Source organism: Malania oleifera, chromosome 9, assembly GCF_029873635.1.
Source record: "Malania oleifera isolate guangnan ecotype guangnan chromosome 9, ASM2987363v1, whole genome shotgun sequence".
Lineage (NCBI taxonomy): Eukaryota > Viridiplantae > Streptophyta > Magnoliopsida > Santalales > Ximeniaceae > Malania > Malania oleifera.
In genome coordinates, this window is record NC_080425.1 from 85,734,527 (window position 1) to 85,747,679 (window position 13,153).

General features: G+C 36.0%; 1 protein-coding gene across 9 annotated transcripts in view; it reads right to left on the minus strand.

The window, feature by feature from the left end:
* Positions 1-1,134: 1,134 nt before the first annotated feature.
* LOC131164490 (uncharacterized) overlaps positions 1,135-13,153 on the minus strand; it is a 28,894-nt gene continuing 16,875 nt past the window's right edge. For 4 of the 9 annotated variants that reach the window (XM_058121722.1, XM_058121730.1, XM_058121723.1 and 1 more), the window contains exons 6-9: positions 4,061-4,198; positions 2,774-3,064; positions 2,613-2,669; positions 1,135-2,024 (exon numbers count right to left, since the gene is read on the minus strand). In XM_058121722.1, the coding sequence (XP_057977705.1) occupies positions 1,854-2,024; positions 2,613-2,669; positions 2,774-3,064; positions 4,061-4,198 (657 nt within the window). In that variant the 3' untranslated portion in view covers positions 1,135-1,853. The remainder of the gene's footprint in view (positions 2,025-2,612; positions 2,670-2,773; positions 3,065-4,060; positions 4,199-13,153) is intronic. The other 5 variants (XM_058121726.1, XR_009139268.1, XM_058121728.1 and 2 more) reach the window with 5 other exon arrangements.

The following is a 13,153-nucleotide window of genomic DNA, read 5'->3' on the forward strand; positions in this document are numbered from 1 at the left end:
TTGCCTTAAGCTTCCGAGTCATTGGTATATATACGATAATTTTTTGTGAATATGTTGTTTTTATTATTATATAATTTGTGCAAATTTGTTAATAATGTTTCATTAACATTTTATTAAGGTATATATATTTTAAATTGAGCGTTTGAATATTGTTCATTAATTGATTAAAATTTTAATTTGCCATATAAAGAAAAATAAAAAGAAAATTGAATTATTTAGCAAAACTTTTCTAAAGTTCATTAACTTTTTCAATATGTAACTTGGAGCTTAAGGTTTTTGTAAGATGTTTGTATTGGAGTACAATGTTTTATTTTTTACTTATTTTTTCTTAAATTATTAAAATAGAGACTTCGATCCAAATTTCCTACTACCTCAAAATAGTGTGAATTTGTAATGACAACCACTATCAATGTTTCTATCATAGCTTACATATTTGAAGAGATAATGGTTAATTAAGATTTTTATTATTTTTGTAGGTAGCCCATATTTGAATTTTACCATTTTGTTTTCATAAACTATGATGGAAATTCAAACAATGAGTTAATTACTCTTATATCCACTTCTATTTTTATGCATTTACCGCTATAAAAATAATGTCTGTCAACTTTCACTGCGTGGATGGTGTCATGACAAGAAAAATAAAATGTAGAAGACGAAAAAAAACACAAAAGGTCTTCATAAAATCAACTAGAAGTATTGAAAATGTATATTTTCATTATATTTTCTTTTAACATCAAATAGTATTAAAAATATTTTTTTGACCTATGATTAAAAAAAATTAAATATTAATCATATATAAAATCAAAATTCTATTCATTAATTTGCTAAATATTTATTTTCCTTCACTTTCCTTCATAATTAAACTTGAAAATTTGAATTTTTCATATTCCACTTTCATTTTCCTCATATTTGCAGCACTTGTTTTTTTTTTTTTTTTTTCTAATCTTTACAAATATTAATCTAAACATGAATTGTGCTAATTATAATACAATTCAGTCCAATAATATTAATTCAATCCCATAAAATTTAGCCACCACGCCAAATTATCATCATTTCCACCAACTGTGAGCACGAATCGGAGCTCCACAGCTCTATATAATCTAATTTTTAATTTGAAGAAATAAAAAAAATATAAAGATTGAAAGACATTTCAGTTTCATTAGGAGAACAGCTATGAGTAATTATAGAAGTGTACGGGAATACAAAAACCAAACCAAATTTGAAAACCCACACCCCCTCCTCTTGTTTTAGTAACTACTCCTACAAACACAAGTTTCCAACTATTTCATCATGGAAAGCAATCTCTCTCTCCCTTGCCAACCACATTTCACCACATGAACTACAGATAAGTGCATATAATAAGAAGTTAGCCTCGTGCCTAAGGAGGAAAAAAACACACAAAACAAAGACAGCATTGAATATCTTTTCTGATTTTTTTTTGTTGGGAAAGCAGATCCCAGAAGAACTGATAGGTTTAATTACCCGCAACTTTTGATTCTCAGATCAGTATATTTTTCCTTCCCAAGCTTTAGGCACAATCCTAAACAAAGAAACAAGAGAGGGCGTTCAAAATTGGCCTCTAGAATCTTGTGAAATTTACAAACATCAAGCACAGAAAAATTTATTTGGAACCATAAAACTACATTGACATTATGCTGGTTGGATGGTAAAAAATGCAGACATCAGCTAGGAAGTTCCTCGATTCGACTGTGTTAATGCTTACCAGTTTAATATCCACATGATGCGGCAACTGACTATACAACGAGGGTGTTTAAAAAGACTGAAATCATTAGACGACTCTGTAGGGTACACAGGTTTGGTGTTTCATTTTCAAATCTAGACAAAAGCTATATTTACAGTGTTACAGGTACCCTGATTTTTTTATGTACACTCTTCACAGTAGACCCACCCACCTTGTTTGAACTAAAATTTGGTGGAGCTTGTGCGTGCAGTTCCGCAAGCTCTCTTACTCGTAGCAAGATCGGTGCAGGGATGGGCACTGAAGAATGTTTCCGTGAATTCATCTGCTTTATTGGCAGGCAAAAGAAACTATAAATGATGAAATAACCATAAAAGCCAACAAAAACTACAATGATTTAATGCAACTGGATGAGAAACATCCAATCTTGTTCACATTGATCATTTTTCTTTTCATAGGTGATGAGACAATCAGAACCATCCTTTCAGCAGAAAAATGCATTGAACAGAAATTTGCGAGTTATCAAGTACATTACATATCTGGATGATTTAGTGAATTCTAACATGTATTTTCACTCCTAGTAGAAATAAGGATATGCTACATAAGTTGCATTGCATGGACACTAACCATAGAACTCAAAGCATGTGTATTAGAAGAGGATGCAAAAGCAAGTCATTGCAATTTCATTAGGCAATGACAATATGAAAAACAATGGCCTCTGATCAAGCAGCTTGTGTCAAGAATTTTTATTTTATAAGTTTATTGACAACAAATTCTATGTCTAACATCTATTACTAGGGAGTCAATTCATCATCCTGATATAGCAGATCCAATCATAAATGAAAACCTAAGAATGAGGAGAACCACAAATAGACCCAGACATGTACACATTGGCAAAAAAGAAATTGCTCACCCCTGTTTCTGCGGGTGCATGCGCAAAGCTAGCTCGCAGAAGATTCCTCCACTTGTCCTACAATATGATCATGCTTAACAAGCTGAAAACATTTGCAAAAGCAAGAACTAGTTCTTTATCTAAATTCTTTTTCCCAGCACCATTTCAAAGCCAGTGCATACCTTGAGATCAACTGATGTACGGTAAGTATAAGATGCAAAGGCAAGCCGTTTTATCTCAGACCATCTACCAGCTCCATACCTAGATACACCTTCAACAAGCTTCATAACCTCACCAATAGTCCAAGCTCGATGATGTTTCCTTCTCATTCCACCTTTTGCCGTTGGTACAGTTACAACATTATCATCTGAGTTATCCCCAGATGAATTCAAGCATTTTGCATCCATGTCATGCTCTCTGGAAATTATTCCTATTCCAGTTTCCTCCTTATTTATCACTGGTTCACCAATAGGCTGAAAAGGGTAGAGGAAGGGAGGCTTCCATTAGCAACGCAAAATCATTGCCAGGAGTTTACAAAACAACATAGGGATGGCATTATATATGTGACAGAGACACGGACACTGACAAGTCAAAACAAAAAATCTTAATTCGTGAAACCTCAGCATCCCCCATAATTCATACATTGAAGTCCTGAAACAACATATGTGCTGTGTTAACATATCTTATTTTCTACCCTGCTGAACCTGGCCCCAGATGACAAGAATTTTAAAAAAATAGGGAAAAGGAGAGTGGGGTTGTATTATGTAAATAATCAATGCAAAGAATATAGTCAGCAATCAAAGCCTATGAAAGTTTGCAATGTTATACATATGCAAAGGTGGGAGATCAGGAAGAAACTAAGCACGTTATAGGCTCACTATAGATGGCTATCACCCTAGATAAAGTCAAAATGCCAAATAGTGTTTATTGTGTTGACAGAATCTGTGCAGCAAATTCCTAGTAATTTGCTTTGAGTTGGATTATATGTGTATGTCCCCCTTTAATGAAGAATACTATCATGAACATGAATCTTAAAAGGAGAAAAACACATGCAGTTGCTTCTCTTTACTTAATTCAACTATGGGGACTACTCCATAAATATGCCCAATTCTTTAAATATGCTCAATTATTTTCCAGGTCTTACACTGTTACAAACCCAATGAATACACATGCTTCTAAGTTGCTAAAAATTAATGCTTTGCCTATAGGTTATGCACTATCAGAAATATATCCAGCCAGAATAAGTATATTGTGTTTATGCCTCCCAGTAACATCGGAGGAATGATGGCATCAGACTGTAGAGAAGACTTAAAATTTGCAAACTCTAGAAAATGAAAATACTTTTGGCCATTCATTAAAGTCAAGTCCAGGAGAATTTGCTCCCATAGGAAGGGTACCATAGCCAAAATGTCAAACTCAGACATCATGAGAAATTAAAAATTTGACATGGTGAACATAAGGTGGCTTACCACTTGATGAATATGTCTAGGAGTAGATGTAGCTTTCAAGACTCTGTTCCCAATTTCATCATCTGGTCGAGAACTACGCACACAAAGGGCCTTCTTTACCAGCTTAGCTGCCATGCCCATTCCACTTTGATGGAATTTCTATCAAATTTCAATTCAAACAAGTGAAAAATCAAATAAGATCAGTTATTGCATCAATTAAATAATTTCCAGTAGCACTCTTTGTCATAAGAAAGTAGTCATGCAATAAAACAAACTAATAAAATAAGAATTAAAATTTTGTATCAAACATAAATCTTAATAACAAAATTAGCTTTACACTTTCCCCATTCATATCAAGGATGGACATCATAATACACACATATACACACAAAGACACACACACAAAGAACTAAATTAAAAGAGAGACAAATAGTACAAAAGAAGAAGACAAGTTATCCTTTGCTAGATGGAAACAACAAGATAAAAGGAAAAAAAACATAACACAGCTGCACCAGAAAACAAATAAAGAATTACTCTCCAATCCCTCTACAAAACAGTTGATGAAATCTGTCTAAAGAAATCGTTTGCAGAACGCTAAGAGATGCTAAAAACACAAACCCATATCTATTCAACAAGAATAAAAAAAACCCTCAAGATTCTTGCATTACACTCCAACCAAATACACCAACTATAAACATAGCACTTCTTTTACAGAACTTTTCTTCCCTTTAATTTACCCACACACTTGGAAAAAATAGAAAAGGTAATGTCAAACGCTAAATCTGATGCTCCTCACAATACACAACAAGTTTTTCCATATTTCCCATGAAAAGAGGAAATGTAAGAACAAATGAGCAACATTCTCCCCATTCCAGTGGCAAAGCATGCACACACCAGGAGACAAAAGTTCTCTTTGGTCTTATTCTCTTTAAAAGAATATTAACGCTAGTTCTTTGAAGGACTACACGGCTTGATTAGAGGATAGCTTGGACTTCCAAATACAAGAGTTAAGGTGAAAGATGTACACTGGGATTATGATTTAGATGAGTACAAAAATACTTACAAGAAAAAGAGAACCCAGGAGAGTCCAAAGTCAACTCCCTACTATCACTCTCCATAGAAAGACAAAATGAATCAAGGGCATTCAACAAGAAGTAAGATCATAGGTCCCCCTCTCATTCATGTTTTTAGCAAAATGATAATTCCAAGAACTCAAAGTACCCTAACCAAGAAAGAACTCATTAACACGAAAATTGTGAAGAACAGAAAAACAATAAAGACAGGCCAATACTTGAACAAAAAGAGTACCCCAACCAAAGATCCCCTGGCAAGCAATCCCTCTCACCATTTCCTAATCTATACATGTGTGAAAGAAATTTGAGAAACAAATTTCCAAGGACTACATGGCTAACATTAGCACTACCTCTGCCAGTCTACCATCTCACCTCTAAGCTCAAGCACATATAGGCAAAGAATTATTTTGCACAAAGGAGATTAGTCTCTAAAAAGAGCTGCCGTACCCATTTTTCCACTAAAGAGATATTTTGGCACCAATTCCCTAGGCCAAAACCCCCTTCGTTCTATGACTTACTGGCTTACATACTACTTCCCAACTAACAAACTGATATCCCCAGCTATCACCAACCCCAGCCAAGAAAAAATCCTCTAATTAGTTTCTCTAACCTACGAGCAACAGACACTAGAATCCTAAACGAAGACAAATAATGCAATGGAATAGAAGCACATGGGTGTGGATACGAGGGATTTAACCCCTAAAGTGAAGTAAGCACCACCTCCAACCATGCAATCTTTAGAGACCTCAACTACTGGTCCTAAAAACGAATTAGAATTACCATCTTTGGGAACAGAAAAATACAGAAGAGGCCACTCCAAAAGTACCACACCTTGACGCATAGTGTGAAAGAACACTAGAATCAACATTAACCAACAATCTCACTCTTTATAAAAATTAACTCTCACTGCCAAAACCTTTTTAAAATTTGCACAATACTCAGCACATTAGAAAAACCATCCATATCCTTAGACAGGGGGAAAAGACCTGCTGCAAACTTTGAGAGAGATGCATATCATCCAACCCTACCCCACCCTAATCTCCATCACAACACAGCTAACAACTAATAAACTCAACTACCCATCATCCTACTCAACACATCCACAACCAAGGGAAGAAGAAAAGGAAGTAATAGGTCTCTTGCCAAACACTCCAAGAAGCTCTACCCAACTTATGCTTGCCTACTCCCAAGACCCTCTTTTTCTAACAGAACAGTCAAATCAAGAAACTTCCAACAGCTTGACCACAGGCCTTCTCAAAATATAACTTCAAGATCACACTTCCCTGCATGTTGTTCAAGCATCATCTGCAACCTCATTAGTTACAAAAGCATTCTGGATGCAACATATCAGCTTGCACAAAATACAATCTATTCTTAGTAAAAAATCTATAACTTTGAAATCTGTCCTTCAACGAAAGATAATAGGAATTAATTCTCCTCCCAAACACCCATTAGCACAAAATTCATTGAACAATTTTTTTTTTTCTTTTGGATAGGAAAGAAATTCATTAGATAAAGATAGAATTTACAAGCAGGAAATAGGACATCTCCTTAACAAAGTCTGATAATCCTCAGAAAAACCAAAAAAGAAAATTGCAAAAATAAAAAATGACAAAAGAAACTCAAGGCACCCCAAGAAGAGACTTCAAATCACACGGAACTTTTGAAACACACATTCCCTTGAAATTTCCATAGCCCATACACCATAAAGAAGCCATTAAAAGAATCTTTTCCTGCACTAACCAATATGGTAACTTCTTCTCAGCAAATATACGCACATTACATTCCTTCCAAGAGCCCCAGAACACTGCAAATATAGCACAATTCCATAATGAAATTCCTCCCTTCCTCCCAAACCCCACAAAAGAAATTGCCAAGAACTACTACACTGTTCTAGGACAAACCCAGCTTTCTTCAAAGTAATTGAATAACTAGTTCCAAACCTATGTTGCATAATCACAGTGCAGGAAAAGGTGTGAAACAGACTCTGAACAATTAATGCAAAGCATACAAATATCAGGAAGAAGAGCCTTTAAAGGTCTCCTAATCTACAACAAGTCATTAGCATTTATCCTATTAAGCACAACCAACCAAAGAAATGCTTTGAACCTAGGGGGAATTTTGGCCTCCCATATAACCTTGTAAAGAGGAAAAGAGAAATTTGTCCCAACCAAAAATTCAAAGAAAGATTAACAATAGACTCCCGAAGAATCTAACAACCAATATCGGCTATCATTTTCAGAAGATACCCTACAATTTATTCAACATAATCAATACAGTAGAAAACTCAATGAACACTCATACAAGTACACCCTTTACTACATTTCAACAACCTTAGAAGAAAGCTATTCTAAACTCATAAGACTTGAGAGCCTTAACCCCCTCCATAAACACAACCCTCCCACTTCCACTTCCTCGAAAGGCCTCCCCAACCATTAAGAACAAGCCTCAGAAATCGAGCACCAGTTCAGCCCTTCACTCATGGGTCTACCTACATCCTCCTCTGGTAAAGATTTCCATAAAAATCAGTGGTCTCCCCTGCAATGACCACATGATCCATAACACCACCACCCCTCTCCACCTCCAATTCCTCCCCCAGCTAGACACCCAAGGAAATAGTCTAGCATTCCAGTTCCTTTTCCTAATCAACTTATCAAACTCATTCAAAAACCGAACTCTTATTTTGCACAAATCCACAGGAAAAAAGCGCACCCCACCCCCACCCACCAAAAAAAAAACCTATCCAGCCTACCTATTTCCTACAAAATATCCCTCTTTTTAACTCTCACATCCCCAAACAATTCCCAATTCTGCGCCTTCAAATCCTTAACATACTTTAATTTCTTCATGAAACAATATCCCTCCCACCCCTCAACAACACACTTTTCCCACCAAGACTTTACCAAATCCACAAAATCAAAATAAGACAGCCACATATGTTCAAACCTAAAAGGTGCAGGCCCATTTAACAAGACTACACTCAATGACGAATCAGCAGTAAACAAGAATTTGTCAATCCAAGTGGTAATACACCAATCAACAGAAAACCAAGTAAACTCTGCATTGGAAAACAGGATTAACACAATGAAACTATCAAAAACTCTCATGCTACCCACTGCCCTAGAAATCCAATTTCTCCTGTGAAAATCTAATGGCATTGAAGTTACCACCAATGCACGAGTTCAAAGGAACATAAACTATACAATGTAGAAAGCTCCATCCAAAACAAGTGCCTAAATATTAGATAATTAGGATCATAGACCAAAGCAAACCATCCCAAGCCCCAACCTTTCACATCCAAAAGGACTGTTGAGAAGAATTGACACCTGTTACTCATTATTTGGGTCATTTAGCATTATTAATATGTATTACTGCTACATTAGTAAGCATGAGCTAGTAAAGGTATTATGGTCATTGCTATGTACTTGACATTTATTACAAGTAGAGGAAGAGAACCGTCATGTCCTCCAATTCACCCAATTCCTCAACATGGTATCACAGCAAGATGCCACCTAAACTTCAAGTGCATAACCACCACAAACCAAATCCTAAACCTCATAATCCTATGCAAACATATCACCATAAGGAGGATCACACCACCATATACTAAAAAAAAAATCCAAAAGTCGCCCGACAACACAACTCGCCAATAATGTTAGTTGACATTCACTGCCATTTCAGAATTTTGAGAATCCTTTTAGAATTTGCAAAACCCGACCCCATATATAGCCACAGAACCTGCCAATCTATAAGCCTGCAATATTTCCATAGCTGGAGGAGCCCTTGCGCTGGCCAAAAGCTAGCAGCTCCAACTCCACACACCAGCGCATGGGAATGTTTTGAGCAGTTTTTTTGGCTCAAATTTCTTCCCAAATGCTCTAAATAGTTCCATACTCCATAATATTAAGTTGTTGGTCATGTCTTTTGATCAAAGTTCCAACCTTTTTTGGCTGTCCAGTCATATGGGGTTTTGTTAAGGTTTGTTTGGTAATATTAATCTCTCGGGGCTTTTGCACTGTTATGCTTGTTTCATTCGTGTTTATTTCAATTGTTTACCTTGTTTGCGCTTGTTCAAGTTGTCCCCAATAGTTGTCCTTGTTCATTGTTGGTCTTGTTTCTAAGTGCAGGGGTGGAGTCCATGAATCCAAAAGTGTATTTCCTTCATTATTGCCAAAGATAACAAACGAGAAGTTGGATGGAAAGAATTATGTGCATCGTCAAAGGCTGTCAAGATCTATGTGACAAGCTTAGGTAAATCCTGACAACAAAAGGAAGGAAACATGAATTCAAGAAGAAGCATTGGTTCTCTCCCTATTGTGGAACTCAATGGAAACCCAGATTGCACACATGTGCATGCATCTAGAAGTATGCAAGGAGATTTAGGATTATGATAGGCTCTTATACTCAAGTAACATTACACATATGTACAATTTATCCTTGGAGTATTTTCACTTAAGGCAAGGAGATGACTATCACAAAGTACTTTGCAAAAATGAAGCGCATCCATAAGGAACAATACATTGTGCATCCCATGACCCTCAATCTCTGAGAGATGCAAAAACTGACGAAGTAGATGACAATTCTTTAAGTTCTAGCAGGTTTGAAACTATAGTTTGAGGCAGCCCGATTCCAGATCCTTAGTAGTGTAGAGTTGTCATCTTGTACTAATGTTTGTTTGCTCATCCTTCGTTCTTTCTACAACAAACATTCCTCCTTTTTGATCTTATAGCTCAGAGAAGACTACTTTCCTTGCACAAGGTGATTATGGTTTTCCACCAAGTAATGTAATCACAAAAGTTATCAAGGTGGTTTGTCATTGTGAAAAGGATGAATATGGTAGAGGCCCCCCTTGCAAGTACACTTACGGCTCGTTTGGTTCGGCAGAAAGCTATTCATTGGAATAAGATGGAATATAGTTTTTGGGAACGAAGGGAATAGTTATTCCTTATATATTCCTAATAATTTCATTCAACAAGCAATAAGAAAGGAATAGATGTCTCCATGATGACATTTGGGAATAGTTATTCCTTGTCTATTTCTTATTATGGACTCATAAAATATTTTACATTGTTATTTGCTTTATAGTAACAAAATAATTTCTTGTATTAGTATAACTAATTGTAACTAACCTACTAAAACTAATATTCTTAGGACCAGGCAATCTGCAAACCAAATGTAACCTTATTGCGGACAAAGAGGTAATATGATTGATCAGTGTTGGTTCATGGTAATCTCTCTTATTTTGTATATATTAAGTTTCCTTTTCAAACTTAACATTCTTCCCTTATCTGTTGTTTGAAGATGGGGAAAATGATTGACGGAGGATGTCATGTTGGTGGACTTTACCACTTTGAGTTGCTATATCCTTCTCCTACAAGCATAGCTGCTACTAAACAACTCCAAATCCAACCTTGTCATCCTTTATTATACAAGTTAAAAAAACTAGTTTCCACTTTTGACTTTTGTGTCTAGTTTTAAGCGTGTTTCTTGTCACTTGGGAAGCATCGTCATATTCCATTTGCTTCCCAAGTCAATAAACGGGCCGCAAGCCCTTTCATGTTAACCATTCTAGCAGATGGGGTCCTAGTTAGGTTGTGTTGGATTTACAATACTTTGTAACTTTTGTTGGATGACTTGGTTTTATTTAATGAAAGATCATTTTGAGTTGTTTCAAATATTTCATGCCTCTAGCTTTATAATAATGACTCAATTTGATTTTCCTTTTCAGGCTTATATGACTAAGTCTGATATCATTCATTAGTCATCTTGTGCCCAAACTCCAAAACAAAATAGAGTTGCAGAGAGGAAAAATAGGCATATCCTTGAAGTCAACTGTACCTTACATTATCATGTACATGTTCCTATAGTGTTTTGGAGTGGCATCGTGCTCACCCTCTCTAATCAATAGAATGCCACCCAATGTTCTTGATGGTAAAATTTGCTACTCCATTCTCTTCCCAGATGCTCTTTTTTGTTCTCTTTACCTCCTTGTGTATTTGGGTGTATGCCCTTTGTCTACCAATGAACCCCCGAGATGGGTAAGTTGGATCCTTGTGCTACAAAATGTATTTTTTTGGGCTGCTCATGTATTCAAAAAGGATATTGCAATTATACTCCTACCTTGCATCCTTTTTTTTTCTTTTTTTCTTTTTTTGTCTTTGCTGATTTTACCTTCTTTGAGTTTACACCAAACTACTCTAAGTCCTTGAGCACTTCTAACCTCGATGAGTCCCTTAATCCTCTACCTAAGCTTCCTAATTCTAGCTTATTATCTCTAACTAGTCATCCACCTACAACTTCATCTAGTTTGAGTCCCCATCACCTCAATAGTCCAACTGTGCAGGTAGGTGACTTAAGGGAGGAGTTTCTACTGCTACGCCTTTGATTTCCTCATCTTATGACCCCATTTTCCCAAGGCATTGATCTTCCCATTGCTGTCCAGAAATGTAAACACACCTGTACACAACATCCAATCTCTAACTTTTTCTACTATGATTTCATGTATTGTTTTGTAAAAACTATCTTTTGGTGCTCTTCCTAAATCTGTTTCTCAAGCCTTAGCCTATTTTGGATAGAAGACGGAAATGGTTGAAGAGACGCATGTACTACAAGATAATGATTTATGATTCTTAGGAATTGGTACCCCTTCCTCCTAGCAAGTCTATGATTGGTTGTTGCTGTGTATAGAACATGAAAGTCAATCCTAATGATTGAAGGCCCACCCTACTGCTAAGGGATACATTCAGGTGTATGGTTAGGATTATTAAGACATGTTCTCCCCTATCATGTGTGTATGGTTTAGATTATTGTGACACATTCTCCCCAATCACCAAACATGCCTCAATTTGTCTGTCCATCTCCTTAGCCACCAGGCTTCTACATTAGTTAGATGTGAAGAATGCCTTCATACAATGTGATCTTTAGGAGGAAGTCTATATGGAGCAACCACTTGGCTTTGTTGCTCAAAGGGAGTCAAATTTACTGTGTTGGCTCAAGAAATAATTGAATAGTTTAAAATAGTCTCCCCGATCATGGTTTGGTCAATTCAGTGCTATAGTACTTGACTTTTGGCCTCCATTCATGTGCAATAAGTCACTATATATTTTATTGTCATACTGCATCCAGTAGGATTCTACTTATTGTGTATGTAGATGATATTGTGATTGCTAGCAAAGACGATCAAGGTACTCAATGCCCAAAACATTTACATATTCAAATTCAAACCAAAGATTCAAGAACATTGAAATACTTCTGGAGTATAAATATAAAAGCATCCAGATATTATAGAGGAACCATTTGTCGCAGAGGAATTATGTTCTTTACCTATTAAATGAGGCTGGTTGTTAGGATCCAAATCCATTGATACACTCATGGATCCTAACAGCAAGTTAGTGCTAGACATGGGTCATTTGTCGGTCATCTCTGGATTCCGAAGATTTACTGGGATGTTGAACTATCTCACAATAACTCGACCATATATTTCATTTGCAACAAGTGTTGTGACCCAATTTTTAGATTCTCTGAAAATAATTTACATCTTGGGATACCTCAAAGTGCACCTCGGGGAAGTCTCTTATATCAACACTAAGGTAACACTTACATTTAGACGTATACATGCACAGAAGATTCACAACTAGGTCCTACATTTTTTTTATGATAATTTGTCTTTTTGGATGAGTAAGAAACAAATCGTGGTGGCTAGGTCAAGTGCTAAGTCATGCATAAGTCCATGGCTCACTGAAGTTGATCATCAATTTGTTCAAAAGAAACTTGCACACAACCTTTGAATTAAAACCTAATTTATTCACTAGATCCCTACGAGGTGCTCATATTAAATTCATTAATAATAAGCGAGGAGCATAAGATATATATGCTCCAATTTGAAGGGGAGTGTTACTAATTATTTTGGTCATTTAGCATTATTGATATGTGCTATTGCTATGTTAGTAAGCATGAGTTAGTAAGGATATTATGGTCACCATTACATAGTTGGCATATGTTATAAACAAACAGGAAAGAACTATCATTGTTTCAATTTACG